Raw genomic sequence first — 21,323 nt, forward strand, 5'->3', positions numbered from 1 at the left:
TTGTGCCGGTACTCTGATTGCTGGGATGCTCTCCACTCGGCAGTGCAGTACCCAAGATTATCCAAGTGCCAAGTGGTGGCAGCGGCCCTTCCCATAGAAAGTTCGTTAGGCGTAATAAACAAGTCACGTCGGAAACCAGATTTTTGTTGGTTTTCCACTGTTTTTTTTTCTCCTGCATTTCGTGGGTTTCTGATATTTTGTGGATTACGCACGTTTACTGGGTCAGTGCGTCGGGTCAGGCCCGCCCCTGACTGCCCTCAACTCAAAGCCCACAGCCCAATTGCCACCGAATTTTGGGGTCAGCACTTCAGGCCGAACTCCGATTACTGTTGACACTTTACGCTGACATATTTGTATATTTTTGGGTTGATTCAACGTGTTCGGGTTTTTGGCATTGACATCAATAATATTTTTATTAGCTTTGAATGCGGAAGGTTATCGATGATTGAATTGAAGAAATATAATATACCAAAAATGATCAACGGCATATTTTGTAAGGGACTTGGTAACCGATTTGCGGATCGCACCGTTTTGTTCTGTTCCACAGGACTTATTTAAATTTGGTGAGCTCTTCATTGCCGCTCTTTGAACACCTCGCTCCAGCTTATTTCCGTTGCTCTTTGCTTTAACAGCTGATCGTTCCAGTACTCCTCTCTCTCCATCTCTCTCAAGGGCTTCATCTTTCGGTGTCTTGCCTTTGTATCGTGTCGTCGATCTCATTCGCAAATTATCTTTGTTTTTGCGAAATTGCAATTGTTTTTTCCCTACACAGTTCCAGCAACAATTCCAATAAAAAAAATTCCAACAACAGCAACAATAAGAGCTGCTGTTGTTGTAACCGTTAATGGCTTTTCTGTTTACATTTTACTCGTCCCCGAAAGCGGGGCGTGTTCTCTTTTTGCTCTCCCCGCTGTTTAGTATTGCTCTTGTTGTTGCGCTGAATACCCTGTAATGACAGAGAGTTATGTCCTCATTTGGCATGTGTTTTAACAGTGCATCAGGCTCTCCAGCACTCCCGGGCACTCTCCCTTGCTGTGGCTTTCACAACATTAGAGATACAGTTCTCTTATATTCCACTAATAATATTTATAAATTATTTAATTAACTTCCAAATTTCAGCCAAAGCCAATCGGAATTTTGTGCTCTGTTTGAGTTAAAAAAAAATAAAATCAATTCCCTGTAGAATTTTGATCCAATCATTTTGGTATGAGGTACTGCCGTACTGGGTATATTATGTTCGTATTCCTCAACACTTATTCGCTTATAAAACGTACTTATTTCTGGTCGGTGGCCCAGTAGCAATCCATTGAACTATGCTGAGAGTCTGAGACCCATTCTGAATCCGAGTCTGGGGCCGTTTGTGTGGGCTGCCGACCGAACTACCGACCGACCGACTGTCATTAAATAGTTTGCTTTTTATTGTTTGTTGTTGGGTTTTTTTTTTTTTTGGTTTTGTTTTTATGCTTTGTATTTCTTAACAATAAAACATGGGAATAACAAATGAAAAGCATAAAACAACAACGCCAGGCAGTAACGAAAACTCTTCAATTAGCAGTTTTTGTGGTCGCCCTCTAGGCACCAAAGTAACCACGTTACAGGGTAGCAGATGGCCAGTCTGTGTCCAGTAGTCAATCAGCATAAGGAGTATACAGAATACTCAGAGAAAAGATCTTTCCACCATCTATCTATAACTAAGGCTATCCAGGGTATCCCTCTGTTTATCCACTTTAGAAGCGTCTTAAAATGGCTGAAATTGTGAATTTAATTTGAGTAAATCATTCCGAGCAAGTGGCTCATCATGTCCAGAGGATGGCGGCAATTGCATAAGTGAGCAGAGGGCAGAGCAGTCATCAATGGAACCCACTAGAAGATACGAATACCCACGAACACCTGAGCAATCATTAAGGTGCCCAAACATCCAGCCATCTAAACATCCATCCATCCACCATCAAGGTGGGCCGCTTCAGGTCAAGCATCAGCATCCAATGGGATGCTAATGGAATTTTAACGTCATCCCCATCCATCCACCCACCCACCCACCATCTACCCAGAAATAATGCGAACGTGTGGCGCATGTTGCTAATGTGTCCCTTATTAGCGGACATACGCATTCCCATCCCTCATCCACCGTCCACCAATCCCATCCCCCAAAAAAAGTTCGTCCTCCGTCCACTCCCCACGTTAAGCCTCCTCTCGTACAGCTCGTACTGGGGTGGGGTGTGGTGGGCGGGGCAGCTAATCCACTGGAAACATCATTTTGAGCACCTGTTTAATTGCGTTAATCACCCGGAGCAAACATTATTGCCAACGCCATCAGATGCGGGAATGATTATGATGGCAGTCCGCGGGGTCCTGTACCATTTTGATCTTTCCCCACCCAAACACGAACCTCGCCCCCCCACTGGCAGTTTAATGTTAATTTTTATGGACATTCAGAGTAAACAGTTGGCTAGAAGTACATACGTATCTTTGTTACGTTGGAAGAACGACTTTAAGCCCCTTTACCCATTTCCGCAGACCGATAGGTGGGCTCACCTTTGCTTGTCCGTTATTTTTTAGGACTTCTCCAACTTGAAAGGAGAAGTTTCGGCAAGGAAAAACTTCCCATAAATAAGCGTAAATTTGCTCATTCAATTCGAGCTATTTATAGAGACATTTAGACAATAAATTGTAAAAGGAAAGTGATTAATTTTGATATTAATATGAAAATATTTGATATAAAATATGTTTTGCATTTTGATTAAATATTTGCATTGCCTTCATATTTAAATTAAAAATGTTCGTATTTATATAAAAATATATCATATTTAAATTAAATCAATTACATATGTATATATTTACATATAACAAAGTTTCTACAATTTCAATCAATTTTATTTAGTTTATTTTAAATACATTTATTTTTAAATCAAAGTAAATTCCACTTAATTTGCCAATGTTTGTATTTAAAGACCGAGTAGTTGAATTTGAATTTCAATTAATTCATTTGTGGGTCGGGTCTGTTTCCTTTTACTATGCCAATTTTCTCTGAAAATAATGCATCATGTTACCTTTGACATACATTTTTCCATACATTCCACACCAGCTACGATACTCAGTTCAGTCTAGTTCGAACGTTCCTTAGCGACTGAGCTCCTGTGAATAGTTCTAGGGGAAACCATTCCGTTCCATTGACTCAACCGAAACTCAGGAGTTGAATACGGTTCGACTTCGAGATGCACTTCAAGATACTGTTGTTGGGCGATTCTGGCGTGGGCAAAACCAGTCTGCTGCAGCGCTTCATGGGCGGACGTTTCACGGCCCGGTACCACAGCTCCGTGGGTGTGGAGCTGGGTATACACTACATTGAGGTGGCCGGACAGGTGGTGCAGCTACTCATCTGGGATGCGGCCGGCGAGAAGCGTTTTCGTCCCCTGTTTCCCAGCTACTATCGTGAAGTGCACGGCATTATGCTGGTCTACGACACCACAAAACCATCCAGTTTCAGGAGCTTGCCGTGCTGGCTGGATGAGATCAAAATGTTCAGCCAGCGGGACGTGTGCATTGTCCTGGTGGGCAACAAGTGCGAAAATCTGAAATGCCGCAAGATCAGCCAACTGCAGGGACTCACCTTTGCCGACGGCAAGGGACTCGCCTTCTGTGAGGCATCCGCCAGGAGCGGGGTCAATGTTGACCAAATCTTTGCCACTCTCTCGCTCAAGATACACGAAACCTATCAGGCGCAATACTCTGACATCTACACTGTTCGCCTGAAGTCGCCCAAGCCTAAGCTGGAATCCCCACTGAAGGACACTGGCAGTTTCCGCTTGGTTGCTTCGCCGGGCCCAAAGAATAGCAAAAAATTTTGTTGTTGGTGAAAACAAAAACAAAAACAATCAAATTGCGTTACATTTTGTTTGGTATTTTCTACTATTTCTGCATCCAATTAAATTGTTCAATGTGCATTCCAATTATATTTGATCCTTCGTTTAGCGCCAACGCAGCAAAATCATCCCTCCAATCACACATCATATGTGGGCCCATTGTCCTAGTTGCCAATTTGTGAGGGGCTTACTTTGATGTCCTCGTAGTTGCTCATAAAAGTGGGGGGGCCCAGCGATTGACCAACAAATTTCTTCACACCATCCCACATGACTTGAGGATGCTCGGCATGGGTTGATGGGAAGGGGAAACAACATAATACGAGAGGGCAAAACTCAACAAACTTTCATTAAACGAACAAAAACTATTTCCAACTATTTTATTACCAAAAAAAACCAAGTTATGGTGTCCCAAAACAAAAATAAAAATATATACATATATAAATATAATTTTTTTGCAACTTTTTTTTGTTGTTGTCCAGCTTCTGCAAAAACAGAGCTGGGTATATCTTTCATAGAAATACATAATATACATAATAATTTTGTGGGGAGCTCCTACTTCAACTCTTAGCATAAATAAATTTGATAATTGTCTTATAAATAACTATAAATAATTTACTATATTTTAGAGTATAATTTCGAATTTTGTTTTTCTATGATTCTTGATAAAGCCAATTGAATGGATTTTCTGTATATGCTACTCCCCTTATGTTGCACATACTTTTGCATATTTAAAGATTTTCAATTATCTGTCCTCAGTTCTTGGGCTTTTATAAAATTAATTTGCCATTTATTATTTATTATTGCTCTCGGTTTGTTAAGTATAAGCTTGGAAAACATTTTAAAAAATTTTAATTTGCATTTCATTTCAATTTGCGCTCTTAAAGATACCAAAAAAAAACTTTCCATGAAAAAACAAATGACAAAAAATACAAAACTTTAGATACAAATTTGTGAAGCCAAAAAGTGAAGAATACCGCTTGGAATATTATTACAAACGCATTTAATGGAGGCTTCATTAGGGTCCTATGGGGTAATTAAATATTTTATGGCTGTATCATTTGCACTCTAGCATTGGATTTCTCTGGCTCCAAGGATAAATAAACACATCTTTCATGGATACAGTTTATGCTCGTGATAAAAGTAAATATATCGCTTATAAATAAATAAACTACAATATTATGGGCTTTGATGGTGGTGCGGCACTCATATATAACTGAAATATTATGCAAAAATTTGTGATTTGTGTGTTGTGTATTGGTCAGGGGCTTTTCGTGGACTAGCCTTATGCATTTTGACTGCTTTTGCTGGGTTCGTTTTTGGCTTTTGCTCCCTTCGATGCCTGCGCATATTTGGCAAACATATCGGTAAGCTTTCCGACCAACTTTTGCTGGTTTTCGGTACTGAAACTGCCCATGGCATGGGCCCAGTTCTTGAGCACCAGACGTGGTTCGCAGTTTCTCATGGAGATTTCCGGAATGAAGCGTTTCGGCACCATCGTTTCCTTGGTGGCCGCTTCGGCCAGTGTCTCGTTGAGCTGCTGCGGTGTTCGCACCAACAGCTGGCCGGCACTGACCGATGGTGCCGCAGAGTTGACCTCCTTGTATATTTCATTCATGTGGCGATAATAGTTTTGTCCCATCTGGCATTGGTTCGTTGGATCGGCAATTTTCAGGGTACGCAATTCGCGTAGGGCATGCTGCATGCTCAAGCGGCAATCAGTCACTGCCAGGGGGTGAGGGTGAGATTAGTATAGGTTGACATTTTGTGGGCTATCAATTGTGTGTTTTGCATACCTGTGGCATTCAGTTCGTTGGCAGCATTCACCCAGGCGGTGCGCTTTTCATTGGTGGAGGATCGCTTGAAGGTGTTGGGATATTGTCGCAGAGTACTGGTCACCTCAAAGGCTGGTATAATCGGCAAGGGTCGCTCCGTTGTTAATTTCAATTTTTCACATGTCCGGCCTGCCGTCGGCAACTGTTTCTGGCCCTTGATTTTCACAGCAGGCATAGTCGCGCCTTTGAATCCTTTGGCAACGAGAACAAGAGGACGAGGACGAAGAAGAGACCGAGCTAAAGGTAGTGCTGGAGCCGGCGCAGGAACAGGAACAGCAGGAGCAGCCGCCGGAGGTGCAGCAGGAGCAGCCGCCGGAGGTGCAGCAGGAGCAGCCACTGGAGATGCAGCTGTAGCTTTAGCTGGAGGTGGAGCAGGAGCAATAGCGTTTGGCACGACTGAGTCAGCTCTCAGTTTACCCGTCAGCAGACGCTTGGCCTCTTCGGTGTCCCAGGGCAATGGTTCCCAGTCAATGCGTACCTGGCTGCCCAACACTTTTGGCTTTGGCGTGAGATCGGCGGGACGCGGCGTCATCATCTTCTCATAAATACTGCAACGCTTCACCTCCTCCCTGATCTTGGTGTGGACTATGTAGTAGTATGGCTCCAGCGGATGATAGCGCACATTCACAAGGAATCTGAGCTGATCGAAGGTCGTCCACCATAGCCGCGGCCATGGATTCTCAATGCCCAACTCCAGGTCGTCCATATATGTGCGAAAAGTATTCTTAAATGTGGACCAAACTTCCATATGATTGACTGAAATTAATAAGCATTAATTTAATTTAATTTAATTTAATTAACAGAATTACCCAAAACTTACTATCGGGAAATTTTGTGTTGGCCACCCGCCATACGTCATCACGCTGCTCTTGGGTAACATGTCTGAGTTGAAATAGCTCGCCGGGCCGCGGCCTGCGCATATCGCTGTACAGATGCTCGTACATGCGAAAGTGCATCATTAGCAGGGGCAGCTGATCCTTGATTTTAGCCCATCTGTTCTTGAGGGCAGTCGCTTCGAATTTTCTAAATAGCTGATCCGATTTCTCCCAACTCTTGGGGTAGCTCTTGTAGGGACCCATCAGGTCCGGCATGGGCGCAATCGCCGGAAACAGGCTGATGTTCTCGCTCAGAAATTTCCAAATGGCGCGACAGGCATCAGCTACAAAATGATAAAAAAAAATAAATAAAACGTTTGTTATAAATACATGAATTGGATTTGGTGGCGAGGGGCATTACCTGGCATGTGAAATTTCCTGGCCACATTAGCCCAAAATTCAGATTTCTTGACCGCCAATTTTGGATTGCTGTTGTGTAGAATCGGTATGGCCATCACCTCTCGTATCAGCGAAGCCACACGCGTCATATTCATTGAGTAGTGGGTGGTCAGCGCACCGCCATGTATATGCAGCGAATTCCCATCCGTCAAACTCTCCAAAAGTTCTACTTTAATTTTGCTTATGATTTGCATTTGCAGGCGGCTGTTTGCTATTGCTGGCAATGGAATATCATTCGGTTCTGATGCGGTTTCCGTTTCGCTGGTTGAGGACCGGTTACCAGTGCCATCGATGCTGCTGCTGCTGATGCTGCTGCTGCTGATGCTGCTGATGTTGCCATTGACACTGATCGACGGTCGCTTTCGTTTCAAGGCTACATTTGGTGGCATGATTGTGATAGCTGTGGCTTCCCTTAGTGCAGTTAACGGTGCCGTACCCATGCCATTTGTTGGTGGAACAGGCACAGCATTTTGTTTTGTTGCCATGACAATGGCAGGTGCAGGAGATCTCATAGGTGGTGTTGACACCACCGGGACACCGGATCGTATCCTATAGGTGGGCATAGCTGGAGCCGGCAACGGCGTTCTGCGATGCACCACAATTACTTTGGGCACTGGATTCCCATCCAGTATAGCCGATACATTTTTTGTCATCTTCAAGGTGTTGTTGGGCACTGCCAAACTCAAGGATTTCATGTACTTGAGGCCATCATTCTTGATGATTGTGCCGCAGGCTGATGAGCTTACTGTACTTGTGGCTATGCTGGCAGTGGCAGTGGAAGTGGCAGTGGCCAGTGTGGTGGTGGTGCTGCTGCTGCTTGAGATTGCGGTGGTTTTGGTAGTGACGGTGGTGCTGATGGGGGTGGTGGTGGTGCTGCTGCTGTTGCTACTGGTTGTGGTGGGGGGAATATGGAACACGGCTTTAACACTAGAGGACGGATAAACAATGGCCAGTGGCATACGTGGTGAAGTCTTTGCTGATTTTAGTGACTCATCCGTCATACTGTCCAGCAGGGCCACTCTGGCCATGGGCGTTCGCACGCTCGGATCGCTGCTGGAGTCTTGCTTATGGCCCTCACGATTTACTGTGCGCTCAACGACCATCCTGTATATCGTGGTGATGGTGCTCTCGAAGAACCACTTGTCCTGCAGCTTATAGCTGGCCAATCGCATCTCCACGAGTTCGCTGTGAAAGGAGCGCAACACCAGCCAGGTGACCTCACAGCGTTCGGGTGTGCTCATCGCCTGGGTGGCGACCTTCTGCCACAGCTCGTGATACCCTGGCGGCTTATTCTTAAAGTGCAGATACTCATCGGTGAGCTGGACCAGCTCTGGATTGCTCTTCAGCATATTAACCAGCGTCATCACACTGCGAAACTGCTCGATGGGATCGTGCCAGGTGTTTGTCAGGTACTTGGAGGTCTTATACACAGACTCCTTCATGTGGGGTATGTGCGGTATAAGGAATATCATCAATTTCATCAGATCTGAAGCCTCATTTGGGGCTTGGTTCATCAGCTTGGTGGCCTTTTCACCCAGCTCGTTGGATATGGCGCCCCAGATGAGGCCGCGATGCCGGTAATCGCTGTAGCTGCTGTGTGATGCATTGTATAATTGTGGATAGAAGCGTACGGCTTCAATGAGGCGACGCATATCGGGCGTGATCCTGAAGTTGTCATCGTCCAGATCCAAATCGATAATAGCCACTGGCTGTGCGGTATCCACCATCACCACATCTTCCTCTTTCGCTGGCTCGGCTACTTTCGTCTGCCGTATCAACGGATGGCAGGCCACATGCGGATACAAGAAGCACATCTCCTCCTCGTGCACCATAAAGGGACGGCTACCGCACGGACGATTCTGGGCAATTTTTCGCTTATAGTTGTACATTTGACGCTTATGGCACTGGAATTCGTAGCGCAGTTCGGTCCAAATATCAACGCAGTTTTCCATCTCGATCGAAAGGCGTCGGGCAATGCTACGCCACATATCATTCTTGAAATCCCTGTCGTGGAAGCTGCGATGTTTGCTATCATAGAGGACACGTCGCTTGTGCACCGCCTTGATCAAGCGTTTCCTTTTATCTCTGGGGCTAGTGGTGGCGTCCCGTGTGGTAGAATCGTCCATGGACGAGTCTACAGCTACCGCGGGTGTTGTATCCATAAAGGCGTCTATGGTGATGGAGGTGACTTCCTCGCAGCTGTCGTCACGACTCGACCCGAGACTCACCACAGACTCATTGTCCGTCAGATCCTTGAATTCTTCATCTGCAAGAGAGTGGAATAGTGGCTGTAGTGTGGGCTGCTTGCTAATTAACCATCCGCTGCGCTTACCGTGAACACTCAGAATGTCATCCTGTTCCTGCTCCAGCTCCAGGTCGATGGGAGGATCCCGTAGCACAATCAACGATCGTTGGGGCTGAGGCTTGCGAATGAACATGGTTCCCTGTGACATTTTAGCCCGAGTTTGTATTGTCCGGGCCACCGATGGCGCATTGGGCATCATCGTCACGGGCAACTTCCGGGTACGGGGCTTGACTTCAGCATTTTGAACGGAATGCTTCCTCTGAAAAGTGTATGGTCAGGCTATTAATTCATTGGATCTATGCGAATTTCCATCAACGAAACAACAACAATCGCTTGCTTCACGCAAAGGAGAGGAGTGCGCATTTATCGATATATGCACATACATATATTAATCGCAGTGCCACTTATTCAAGAGGTGTGGCAACTCCGCCTGAGTGACAACCATCTGTTTCAGTCGCCTGCTTTTGCGTTATCTATTCCACACTACACTTCAAGTAAGGGCAGTGACACCAAACAAAAACAAAATTGTATATTGTATTGTATTATTCAGCGCCCGATTTGGTGGTCACAGCAGCATCTTTCCGCTAAGAATTGTAACGCAGATACTTAGTTTTAAAAACAACTTATGTTTTCGCGAAAATATAACGCTTGTCTCCGAGATATTTCGTTAAGCTCCGAAACTAACCATTCGGTATGATCGGCACGGTACACATGCGTGCAGTGAGTTTTTAAAGCCGTACTCAGCGAAAAATACTCGCGAACAGTCAGGGTTGATACGTATGAAACCGATAAGAAATTTTGTCGGTCAAAAACTGTTTTCTAGGCTCAGATCAACAAAAAAAAAGGGGTAGACAAAATATCCGAAGTATTTGTTTGTATTGCTGGTATGTTTCTACCGACCTCCAAACCTATATCAATTTGATATTGCAATATGAAAACAAAAAACCAAATGATATATTTTAATAATGAAGACAAATAGAATCTAATTAATGCAGCATTTTATGAAGGACAATTATATGGATATTAAAATATATTATTTTTATTAATTTTTAAACACCACAGCTGTCGTACCCGAATGCAGTGCACACCTCTGGTCACACATCTGGCCGCTAGAAGAATATATGACATTTGTTTGCTGGCAAACAGTTTTTGGATCTGAGTACTAGGCTTTAGTTTTGACAGCAGGAAAAACGGAGCATTGTAGTGCTGCCAGCCACTGTTATCACGTGTATGTGAGCGCCAGCGATCGGCAAGGCTCTATTACATGTGCTCTGCTGCTTACATGTAATAGGACCTTGCGGATCGCTGCAGTATATATGTAGATGTGCCAACAGAATTGGCTGCGTGAGCTCCCCGAGGTCTTTGGCTTAGGGATGTCTCAGCTTCGGCTGGTTGCCCACGCGTTCGGCACTGTTCGGGTAAAACCGCATCATGAGCAGCGCATTTGAATGTATGGGTGTAAGCCAGTTCTAACACAACATTTATTCAAAATTTATGATTATGATTACAAACTATGATTTGAATGCGTTTTTTTTACGGCACTGTAAAATCTCCTCTCCTCCTCCTACTTTGATTCAGCTCCGTCTAATGGTGAGCCAATAAACCAGCAATACTAACACAAGCTTTTCGTTGAGTCTCCCTTGTGCTTCCCTTGTGTATCATACTTTGTTTTGCAGAATCCAGATGGAGGATCAACACCTCCAATCAGCACTTCGTGTACAAAAATAAAATAAAAAATTTGTCTAAGAATTTCAGGGATACAAGCAGAATCAAATTTAAAAAATCGATCATGTTTCTCTTTTAGTATTTAGTAATGTGGGGAGGCTAAGCTTTCCGCGATCACTCACAATTTGGCTCGCCCTTGTTACGATAATGGGAAACCTTACGGAGAAAGAGAGGAACCACGACATCTTATAATTATTATAATTAGGGTTGATAAACCATCGATGCTCGTTTTATAATCGATGGTTTTAAAACATCGATATATCGAAATTTCTATCGAAAACTTTTAAAGCGAGAGGGAACGTTGTGAGTCGATTCTTTTGCCGCATCTCTACTTTGCAGTCAGTATATACATGTGTGAGGTTATGATTTATGTGGAATATTTAAATATTTTATCAGTTTACTTTTTTGCTACATCAGTTATCTACATCTACAATGTAGGTTATACAGGTTTCTCCGAGGCAGAAAGAAAATGAGTAGCGCTGCAGCGCTGGAAGGTTGTAGGATAGCAACTGCAAAGTTACTTCTTCATTCTGGCTGTAAAGGTAATCCGATCTGATCCAGATTGGTAATTTTCTACGATACTGTGGATTTTTTTTTCTCTCAATGCTTTCGCGCTTCCAGTATTGGAGCGGATGGTATTTTGCGATGCATTTTGCGGCTCTTTATCATTATCTTTATCTCTTTATCTTTATTATGCATCGGCTTATCATTTTTTTTAAGCCACAAAAATTTTATAAATTATTGTATTTGTGTGTGGTTGGAGGTTTCGTGTTAGGAGATTGAAGATTCCTATTCTTTGAAACGATATATCGATGGTCGAAAAAAACCATAGACTCATCAGAAAATTGTAAAACCTTCGATATTATCGATAGTGTCATCGATGGCTCGCAGATTTTCGTCCTTTGTGGGAGCGGTAGGGGAAATGGTAAAGATTTGAAAAATGTACACTTGTAACAGTATGATATCACAGGTTTTACGATACAAAATATGGCTGATCTAGCATTTAGAATCTCTGAGATCTAGGCCTCTGGTCTCTCTATGTCTCTAGGATCTACCCATCGGGAAGGACAGACAGTCATGGCTGTGTCGATTCGGCTATTGATGCTATTGATACTTTATGGAGTCCATCTGAGTGTTACACACATCCACTTGGAATTATCTTGGTATTTTATAGTCTCATTGGTACAAGCCTTTTGTAGAAAAATTCGCTAAACCACATCGTCGAAGTATGACTTTTAACACTAAAGTGATACAGTGCGCGAAAGCGCATGGAAATCGGAAACAGCTGATAGACATCCATGTATGCATGTGTAATTACAACTTGTAAAAACAGATCATAAAAACGAAAACTTGATGCATCAGAAGATATGAATATGCAACACTTGGAATTTGTAGTGGTGGGCAAAATGCCTGTAGACAGTCCATCGATTAGGATCGGTTGCACTAGGTTGAACTAGGCCTGAATAAATACGCGTATGTACTGTTGGTAAGCACTTACTTTGATCATGAGCAAGCGAATATCGTTTCTGGTAACCACAAGATACACCGAACAAAAGTAAATGTAGCTTAGCTTAACTGAACGACAGTATTATTGTAAAATCGGGCTCGAAACAAACGACGCGTCTCTTACTGAACACAGAAAAACTAACAGCTGTTGCCTTCAACAGTCTGGCAATAGTTCCGATTAGTTTTTACCAGTTTCGTACACTTAATCGTTCAAGTGTTGAAAAATATCGACTTGAGTTTGCCAGGCGATGAACTGTTACCTAACTTTAACTTTATTTTATATCGTCCACTGTGGCCTCTTCACCGTTTTCTTTCATATTCCACAACCAATTTTAACATTCAAATCAAGAGATAATTGAATCGAAATGATATCCGTTGTGAATATCGCCACATATCGATATCGTGGATTCTTTCTTTTTCCAGTGATGTAGCAGCCTTAAATAATATTGTCAACAATTGTTTCAAACACTTCTGGTGATGATCAGAAAAGGTGGATTGGGATAATGTAAGTTGTACTGCTTTAAAATTGTTTTATGTTTTTATGGAAATTCATCAAAAACTCTGATAATCGCTTAGTTCATATTTTTCTGGTGATGTGGCAGCTCCTGCAAAAACAGCTGTTTTTTCCTCGCTTCCAATTCTGTAGCTCCACTTTCGTAATGTGCTTTTAAAGAAAAATAATTCGAGATAAATGAAACGAAGCCATTGATTTGAGTAGCATCATGTGGACACGGGTCAATTGCCTCTGGCGGAGTGTAGGGCGGCAGGCGCCACGCCTCCTGTGCCGTCACATTCGCACTTCCGTGATTGTGCCGGCGAAAATCTTTGTGGACAGGGAGAATCAGTTCGCCCACAGCATTCTGTCGGAGTCCCTGAAGCCCTATCATATCCTAAGACCCATCGAAAGTCCCTTGCAGGAGGCCACTTCGGATGGCTACCTGGAGCCGGGCAGGAACCTCAGTCCCGCCGCTCTGTACGCGAACTTTCTGGCCCTGGTCCAACATTGTGCGGAAACGAACACCCAAATCAGTGAGCCACAGTTCGATGGGTTCGCTCGCACATACTGCGAGCAGATGCACCATCTGTCCGACGACCAGGTGCTGGGCACAATGCGTGCCCTGGGCCAGCTGCCGAAACCGGAATCGACCAAGACGCGGAACTACATGGAGCTGTGGAACACACTGGACATCGAGTGTTGTCGGCGGATCGAGCGCTGGCCCACGGGGCAGCTGCTGCTGGTGAGTGATGCCTGGTACCAGCTGGGTCTGGCCAGGATCGGGGAGTACGTGTGGCTGGCCCTCAAGAAGCTGGGCCGCAAGCTGCGAAAGCTGCCGCCGGAACAGCTCGTCCAGTCCATGTTCCTCTGCAACCTGCTGCGGCGCCCCATCTTCGAGATGTTCGACTTTGAGATGAATCTGGCCCGCTGTATCGATCAGATGACGCTCCAGGAGCTGGGCGTCATGGCCATGGGCTTCTTTAAGACCCAGACGCAGATCCGGAATCCCGAGCTGCTCAACCAGCTCTTCGCTAGACTAACCAGAGAGCTGGACACCGTGGAGGACATCACCCTGGTGTCCCTGCTAAAAGTTCTGCGCTACAGCAGCAAGCTGCCGCACGTGGAGCCGCTGATCCGGCTGCTTCGCGACCTGGAGCCGCAGGTGGAGCGCGTCTCCCTGCTGGCCTGCCTGCACATGGCCCTGCTCGGCTGCGAGCTGCAGACCTGCGACGACCAGCTCATCGAACGCATCCTTCAGCGCTTCGAGCAAGAGCTGGACCATGCCCGCCTCAAGGATATGGAGCGCATAGGCCTGGTCATGGCCCTGTTCAACCTGGAGAGTGTGTCCGGTGTGGAGAGGCGTCTGGCCGAGCGGCTGCCCGATGTGATACGCCAACGTCTGGACGAGATCATGCGCTATCCACGATGCTTCACCAACTGCCTCCAGTTCCTCACCATGCGCGGTGTCTACGATGCGGAGCTGCTCGGTGTGGCCCTCGAGCCACGCTTCCTTCAGCATGCGTACCGCGGCGGCCTGCCCGGTCGGGAGTACTTCCATTTGGATGGATGTGCCCGCCTCCTGGGCAAAGATGTGTACAAGGGCCCCCTGCTCACCGAACGGCAGATCCAGCAGATGGGAAAGCTCTACACGCAGTACATACCCGAGCGGGAGGGACGCTTCAAGCTGAACAAGACCGATCGCATTCTGGTGGACGTCCGGGACGCGGCCTCCGACCTCTACCGGCACCTCAGCTTCAAGCACATCCTGCCCCAGTACGAGCGCTGTGATCTGGTCCTCTGCTATGACCGTCGTCAGCAGCGTGCACTGCCCATCGATGCGGAAGCCTGTCCGCCGGACTACAGCGGTGTGATCCTCACCAGGCGGCATCTGCTCGGCGCTGACAGGGAGCACGATGACCAACTGGCCACCGTGATCGTTGTGATTGCCGGCTGGAACAATGTGATACGGGACAAGCAGCGGCACACGGGTCAGCTGGCGATGAAGCTGAAGCAGCTCAAGCAAATGGGACACCAGCCGGTGGTGGTGAGTGGCTCCAAAATAAATTCAAAATACAATTCTCATATCATCCCTTAAAAGTGCCCCAAAAGTAGCTATACAGACACGAGGACTCTACAGATTTGTTTCTTATGAAAATTTATTTATCCATTGAGAGTAGAAATGAGTGTATGAAAAAGGGATAACCCTTAACCTTTATAAGGTTTTTTGTGGACTTAAAAGCTAAACAGCGAATGCCTCAAAGTTCGTGTTTTTCTTTGATTTTTGTTCATCTATTGCCAGCGAGCATTTTGTGAAAGTTCGGAGTCCTTTATCTGATTAAAATAGTCTGTAAATGTGCTCACATTCTGATCATAAATGGAAACAATAACATTTACATCCGATTGCTTTAGGATTTGTTAGTTGAATCATATTTTAAGTAATTTTCGAGTCTTCCTTCCCTTTATTAAGCCTGAGAAATGCCTCTTAAAAAACATAAAATATTAACAGAGCTGGGGAAAAACGATGCGTTAAAAAATGAACAACTTTTCCGAAATTATGCTACATTTATACCATTTATATCATCATCCTTCTGCTGTGCAAAAAGTATATATATTTTTTTTATATACGCATCTATTGTACATCTTTTTTCGCTTAAACTACATATACCATATAATACCCATTGGCTTTCCGGTAGATCTATTGGCACGAATGGCGTGAGCTGGAAACATCCGCAGATCGTCAGGACTTTCTCAAGCGACGACTGCGCCAGGCGGCCGGGATCTAAGATCAGGATCACAGAAGCCAATCCAAACATCAGAAAATCAACATCGATTGCAAACAGCATGGATATATAGTCAGTCATATGATATCTGAATAATGTACACAGACACAGGCCACTAATACCTAAAAAATTATCTAACTAAACGAAAAAAAAAAAAATATGCGCGAAAGAATTATGGCATAGTTGTTGACCGATAACGAGAACGACGACGATGACAGCGACCGCCCGCGGCCCCATGTGTCGCTAGAGGGTGCCATGAAGTGCTCGCTTGGTGTACTCGTAGACGACAAAGAGTGTGGCCGTGGCCGGTATGGTGCGGAGAACGGATGGCAGCAGGCCGCGATAGAGTGCCAGGACGCCCTCGCGTTGTACAATCTCACGACCGACAGCGTACATGCTGGCATTGAGGTTCTTCACCTGGATGCGGCTCTTGATCACATCGGCGGGAAACGTGGAGGTCCACAGACAGACGCCGCCAATGGCGCCGGCCACCATGGTGCGCAATGCTCCGATTTCATCTTTGGTTTGATTGTTCCTGACCAACAAATTAATATGATTAAATGTATGTTGGTATTGTTTGCCGGGTGGGTCTCTTACCTGCGCAGAAATTCTCTGGTGCCCTCGTAGCTGCCAAAGAAGAAGAAATAGCCGGGCATCTCACGCATGAATGTCGAGCTCAAGCCGCGATAGAATCCGCGCAAGCCTGTGTGTAGGAGATTAGAACCAATTAATGGATTGTGCATGGAAAATAGCAGATGCAATGGCAGCATTGAGAGAGAGAGAGAGAAGGAAACAGATTGGCACGTGAGGAGGCCATTCCGTTTGTTCAATATTTATGGAAATTACTACGTTACATGGCCGCGATAAGGACGGAACATCAATCAACATTCAAGCCGAATCATTGTATGCGTCTCCCCGGCTCCCCGCCCCATGAACCATGATCCATCCCATTGATCTGGCAGCTGTCAGCAGGAACTGAGAACGGAGAACGGACGATTCAGTAACTTTCCACTTGACAACTGATAGGGGCGGGGGCACTCTCAACTATTTGTATTATCCACAAACTTCCCCTATCTTGCTCTCACTCGCACTCGCTCACTGCTACGTCATTGTGCGTGGCATGCATCCCCGGGCTGAGCACGCCAACGAGGCTGAGAATATTCTTATCAAATATCAAGTAATTCATAATTCGCTGTATACACAAGCTGTGTAGTAAATATTATTCATTCTTTCGCCCTTTTTCTTTTTGTTTAAGAAAATATATATAAAAAAAAAACAACAGAAGGCTGACAACTCATTCGGTTTCGATTAGATTTAAGCGATGTGGGCAGCTTTAATCAACTATTATCGCATGTTTGCAATATACTTAAATGAGATTCTGAAAATATTGAAGAAATGTTGTATCGCTTCCTGACTTATAGATTTAATTTCCGAGAAAAGGTTTTTAACTATTTGATGTAACTATTTTACCATTCTGTATGCAGATAAAAATGTTTGTTAAATATCTGTGTATGAATACCGTTTTGTACGCATTTTGTATCTATACTTTTATGAGATGTGCATTAAAACAATGTGAAAACTCAACTCAAAACCTATTTTAAATGTGTGTTTGGAACTTGTTTTGTGTGGCATGTCTTTTGTAACCGGTTTTAAAACTATTTTCTATGCTGTATTGAAGAAATAGCCGGGAATCTCACGCATGAATGGAGAACCAAGATTAGAACACAATGCCTGGATTGTGCGTGAAAAAGAACCAAGATTAGCCAATAATGGATTGAAAAATGTCTTAAGGGCTAAAAAGAATAATATTTTCTAATATTTATACTCCAGGACTAGCATTTGCTAATTGAAAAGGAATTACTGCTCATTCCATTGCCATTATTTTTAGAGGAACGTGTTAAACACATTCCGAATGGTAGGAGATTTTCAAAAACGAACCGCCAAATCGAAGTAGTCTGGCAGCGCCATAGCGCTCGCGATCAAGTGGAACCATGTGGAGGGGAGTGTCGTGTTGGGTTGGCTCTGTTGTCCATATCGGACATCGCATGGCGATGCGATAATTATGGTTTATGGAGAAGAATTGCTAGATTGCTGAAAAGCCACGCCAAGATAATCTAATCGTGGGAACTCGAGTGTTGCCGCGCGACAGCAACGACAACAACAACAATACGTGTGGGCTATATGTAGGGACTGGGGACCCCCACCCACCCCCACCACTCACCTTCTGTGCGCCAAATGTACCGCGTGAGGGACCAGGGCGTACGAATATCCTGCGGATGACTGGGATCGATGAAGTGCTTCATTTCGCGCAGGGCCTGGAGCTTGCATTTGATCAGCTCCGTGGGACAGAGGGTGAGCGTGGAGAAGCAGGCGGCCAGGGAGCCGGCACAGGCATTTTGGGTGACCGTCAGCTGGCTGGTTGTCTCCTTGTTGACCATGAAAGCGACAAACTTCTGGCATCCACCGTAGGCGGCAAAGAGCACCGAATTCTCGGCCACATTGGCGACAACGGCGGGCAGGGAGCCCGCATAGAGGCCCCGGAATATACCATCCTTTCGATACGTGCTCACGAAACAGTCGAACATGCCCCGATAGGCTTCCGGAAAGGTCTGCATCTTCACTTTGACCGTGTCCAGCGGCTGCGAGACATACACCTGTGCTGCCCCACCTGACAAGAGATCATGGGGGGAGGGGAGACGGGTGATCAATTAGCGACACTGTGTCGTCATCACTGTGTGTGTATACGCACCCAAAGAGCCCGCGAGGAAGTCGATGAGCCCCTCAACAAAGTTGATGTTGTTCCCGGTACCGCCTCCATGCATGTCGAGGCGCCGTACGAATCTTAAGATTTTACCGACTATGAATAGCAGGCCGTCACGCACTGCTACGAACGTTGAGAGTGGACTGAGCTTTCTCCCACTGCCGCCGCGTCGCTGTAATTCGCGACGCTCGTTTTCGTTCTGCTCGCTCTCCTCCTCAGCCTCGGCCTCCAGCACCGCCTGCTCGTATGCCTCGAGCAGATCGTCGGGGGTCATTATCAGTACGGAGCTGCCCACTCGGCTGGAGCCGACGCGTGGCCGTGTTGTTGGCGTTGACGGCGGTTGCTCAACATCGCTCTTGTTGGCACGCTTTGGCTCTCTATGCGTGGATTTCTCTTCGTTTGGCGGGGGGAGCAGCGGTGTTGGTGGTTTCGTTGGATCAACATCTTTTTTAGTGGACCGCATTGACCCCCTGCCCGGGATCCATGATTCGCGCGGTGGTTTCTCTTCGCTGTTGTGGCTCTTCCTGTCTGACACCGTCTCTGGTGGCGTTGGCGTCATGACACTGCTCTTACTCTGCTACTGCTACTGCTGCCTGTTGCTCTCTCTCTTCTCTTGTTATTGCTGTTTACTGGGTTTCGTCATCATCAAACGATCGGTATCGTTCTTGCTCGTGTTGGTCAGTGGCTGCTTCTCTTTGTCTGTTAATGAACGCTTGACAGCTTCGCCTGCTATTAATGTAAAGCTTTCTTTACCAGTGGCAGCGGCTGTTATGTCTGCTGTTATGTCCTCTCGTCCAGTGGCTGTTATTCCAGTTGTGACAGTTATGTCCTCAGGTCCTGCTGTTAGATCTGCCTTTTCTGTTTTTGTTACTTCCACTGCTTCAGGCACTGCTACTTGCGATGTTCCAGGCGTCACTTTTGGTCGCTGTGTCTCAGCAAATTGTCCCAAATTTCTATATATTTTCAATCGAGTCAAGTCTGATTTGTTAACTGTATTTACAACGTTTGTAGCGGCTGAATGTGTACTGGTACTGGTACTTGTTCCAATTACCGAGAGTTGCTCTGCTTCAGTATTGGCTTCAGTCACAATACTGCCGACCCGCAATCCGGTTCGCTTAGCTTTGGCACCTGTTGACCACTCGATGGGATGCCTCGGATACTGCCCCACTGATGCGTACAAGTAACGGGCTAGTATCGAATCGGCGGCTTTTTGAGCGTCTGCTTCGTTTCCAGTCAACTCTTCTGATTCAGCTTGTCGATCAAATGTTCTGGCTGCCGTTGTATTAATATTGTCGTATTTATCAGTTAATGTCAATGACGTTAGTTCGGCGGTAGCACACGCTGTCCCGGCCTTTTTAACATATGCAGCCTCCTTATCCAGCTTTCGTAGGTCAATCTTTTCGAATGCTGTTGGTGGCCGCTGCGTTGCAGGAGCTCGTCGCACTTGCGGCTTTTCAGTCACCAAAACTAGCTTGGGTGCGGCTGGCGGGCCGCCCACAAAATTAGCAATTTTGTACCGCAGCTTCGCAGCGGCTGACTTCAGGCCGGCTCTGCCACGTGACGATATTAAGCCAATCGCAATCGCCGTCACGCCCGCAATTCCAACTAAACCGACAATGCCCTCCGTTAGGGCGTCTTTGCGTAGCTGCGTTTCCTTGCGATCCCTAACTTTTTTCTTCCGATTGTACTCGTACTCGACATCGTTATTCATGGTTGGGAAACGAAAATTTTGTTTTAAATAATTTTTATATGTAATGTGCACACTAATATTTATGATTATATAGTTGTGACCAAAAAAGTGTCAAAGAGAAGCTGTCAAAAAAAAAAAACAGAACAGAACACACAAACAAACTCATGCCTTGTCACCTGTCAGAATATTATCGAATGAAAGGATTATCGATGTACGTTTTTTGTTGCCTTTTATTAATAATCGATAATTGGATTACGCCATATGTATCTATATATATATATATATATGTCTGTGTATATATATATAATTTCGATCAGCGTTTTGGGTGTGTGTGTGTGTGGTGTGTGTGTGGATATACATACCATTCTCGCTTTAATATTATTATCATGGTTTTTGTTTTGTTTTTGGTATATGTGTTTGTATATCGTTTCAGTTTTTAAATATTTTTTCTTTTTTTTGGTTTTTCTTTTTCTTTGCCTTATCGCAATTTGCAACTTATATGTATAAATTTAATAATTTACATGATATTATAACTTATTTACTTGCTTCGTTTATATACTCGTACCATTTATTATTATTATTATTTATTATTATATGCATGTATGTATGTATTTATATGTAGCTATGTTGCCCGCCCGCATTGTCTGACTAGAAACGCTGAAACGCCATTATCCATAATATTTATAATATAATAGTACAAAAAAAAATAAAAAAAAAGAGAGAGACACACACACTCGTCGTTAGGTTCTGGAGACGCCAGTTGCGAACACATTCCAATTGAGTGTGCGATGATGCTTGAGCTAGGTTCCTGATCGGTCATGTATTTATGGTATGTATGTCTATATACTATCAATATATATTATACATATATATTTTTCTCTCCATTCCATCGCTGAGTTTGCAGAGTTTTTCCGGTTCAAGCCAACTGCATGGGGAATGGGAAATGGGGTTAAAGGTTTTTGCCGAATCTGCCAACACTTTGTACTCGTTAATACGCTTTTGCCTTACTCTCTTCCTCATTGGTGTAAAAATATTATCATTATAATTATAATTATTTTTACTATTACTATTATTATTATTATTTTGCATGT

At 44.9% G+C, this 21,323-nt stretch overlaps 4 protein-coding genes across 5 annotated transcripts; 2 read left to right on the forward strand and 2 right to left on the reverse strand.

The window, feature by feature from the left end:
• Window positions 1-3,215: 3,215 nt before the first annotated feature.
• LOC111066360 (ras-related protein ORAB-1) lies at window positions 3,216-3,857 on the forward strand. The gene has a single exon (XM_022354900.2). It carries the CDS (start codon window positions 3,216-3,218, stop codon window positions 3,855-3,857), a length of 642 nt encoding a protein of 213 aa, XP_022210592.2.
• Window positions 3,858-4,933: 1,076 nt separating this feature from the next.
• Window positions 4,934-12,625, reverse strand: LOC111066314. Its single transcript, XM_022354822.2, has 6 exons — window positions 12,498-12,625; window positions 9,302-9,533; window positions 6,932-9,235; window positions 6,516-6,854; window positions 5,657-6,451; window positions 4,934-5,585 (listed from the first exon to the last, which is right to left on the reverse strand). Exons 1-6 carry the CDS (start codon window positions 12,504-12,506, stop codon window positions 5,146-5,148), a joined length of 4,119 nt encoding a protein of 1,372 aa, XP_022210514.2. The 5' UTR covers window positions 12,507-12,625; the 3' UTR covers window positions 4,934-5,145.
• A 297-nt stretch (window positions 12,626-12,922) lies between these two features.
• On the forward strand, window positions 12,923-16,971 carry LOC111066316 (FAST kinase domain-containing protein 5, mitochondrial). Of its 2 annotated transcripts, XM_041591915.1 has the most exons (3): window positions 12,923-13,010; window positions 13,082-15,045; window positions 15,695-16,971. In XM_041591915.1, the coding sequence occupies exons 2-3, from the start codon at window positions 13,228-13,230 to the stop codon at window positions 15,782-15,784; spliced, it is 1,908 nt and encodes a 635-aa protein (XP_041447849.1). In that variant the 5' UTR covers window positions 12,923-13,010; window positions 13,082-13,227; the 3' UTR covers window positions 15,785-16,971. The 2 variants fall into 2 exon arrangements, with proteins under 2 accessions (XP_041447849.1, XP_022210516.2); XM_022354824.2 differs by having other exon boundaries at window positions 12,995-15,045.
• LOC111066320 (mitochondrial ornithine transporter 1) lies at window positions 15,609-20,296 on the reverse strand. Its single transcript, XM_022354828.2, has 4 exons — window positions 18,531-20,296; window positions 18,003-18,449; window positions 16,379-16,484; window positions 15,609-16,316 (listed from the first exon to the last, which is right to left on the reverse strand). Exons 1-4 carry the CDS (start codon window positions 19,099-19,101, stop codon window positions 16,025-16,027), a joined length of 1,416 nt encoding a protein of 471 aa, XP_022210520.2. The 5' UTR covers window positions 19,102-20,296; the 3' UTR covers window positions 15,609-16,024.
• Window positions 20,297-21,323: the final 1,027 nt, after the last annotated feature.

Source organism: Drosophila obscura, unplaced genomic scaffold (genome assembly GCF_018151105.1).
Source record: "Drosophila obscura isolate BZ-5 IFL unplaced genomic scaffold, ASM1815110v1 contig_165, whole genome shotgun sequence".
In the NCBI taxonomy this organism is placed as follows: Eukaryota; Metazoa; Arthropoda; class Insecta; order Diptera; family Drosophilidae; genus Drosophila; species Drosophila obscura.

What these genes read in the sequence shown, in the direction of transcription:
- LOC111066320 (XM_022354828.2), bottom strand. Translation starts at nt 19,101, where the DNA reads ATGACGCCAACGCCACCAGAGACGGTGTCAGACAGGAAGAGCCACAAC. An exon ending in CTTCCTCGCGGGCTCTTTGG is followed by an intron (nt 18,450 to 18,530) that starts GTGCGTATACAC and finishes ATCTCTTGTCAG; the next exon opens with GTGGGGCAGCACAGGTGTAT. An exon ending in ACCAGAGAATTTCTGCGCAG is followed by an intron (nt 16,317 to 16,378) that starts GTAAGAGACCCA and finishes TTTGTTGGTCAG; the next exon opens with GAACAATCAAACCAAAGATG.
- LOC111066316 (XM_041591915.1), top strand. Translation starts at nt 13,228, where the DNA reads ATGTGGACACGGGTCAATTGCCTCTGGCGGAGTGTAGGGCGGCAGGCG. An exon ending in TGGGACACCAGCCGGTGGTG is followed by an intron (nt 15,046 to 15,694) that starts GTGAGTGGCTCC and finishes GCTTTCCGGTAG; the next exon opens with ATCTATTGGCACGAATGGCG.
- LOC111066360 (XM_022354900.2), top strand. Translation starts at nt 3,216, where the DNA reads ATGCACTTCAAGATACTGTTGTTGGGCGATTCTGGCGTGGGCAAAACC.
- LOC111066314 (XM_022354822.2), bottom strand. An exon ending in CAGGAAATTTCACATGCCAG is followed by an intron (nt 6,855 to 6,931) that starts GTAATGCCCCTC and finishes ATCATTTTGTAG; the next exon opens with CTGATGCCTGTCGCGCCATT. An exon ending in CAACACAAAATTTCCCGATA is followed by an intron (nt 6,452 to 6,515) that starts GTAAGTTTTGGG and finishes TATTAATTTCAG; the next exon opens with TCAATCATATGGAAGTTTGG.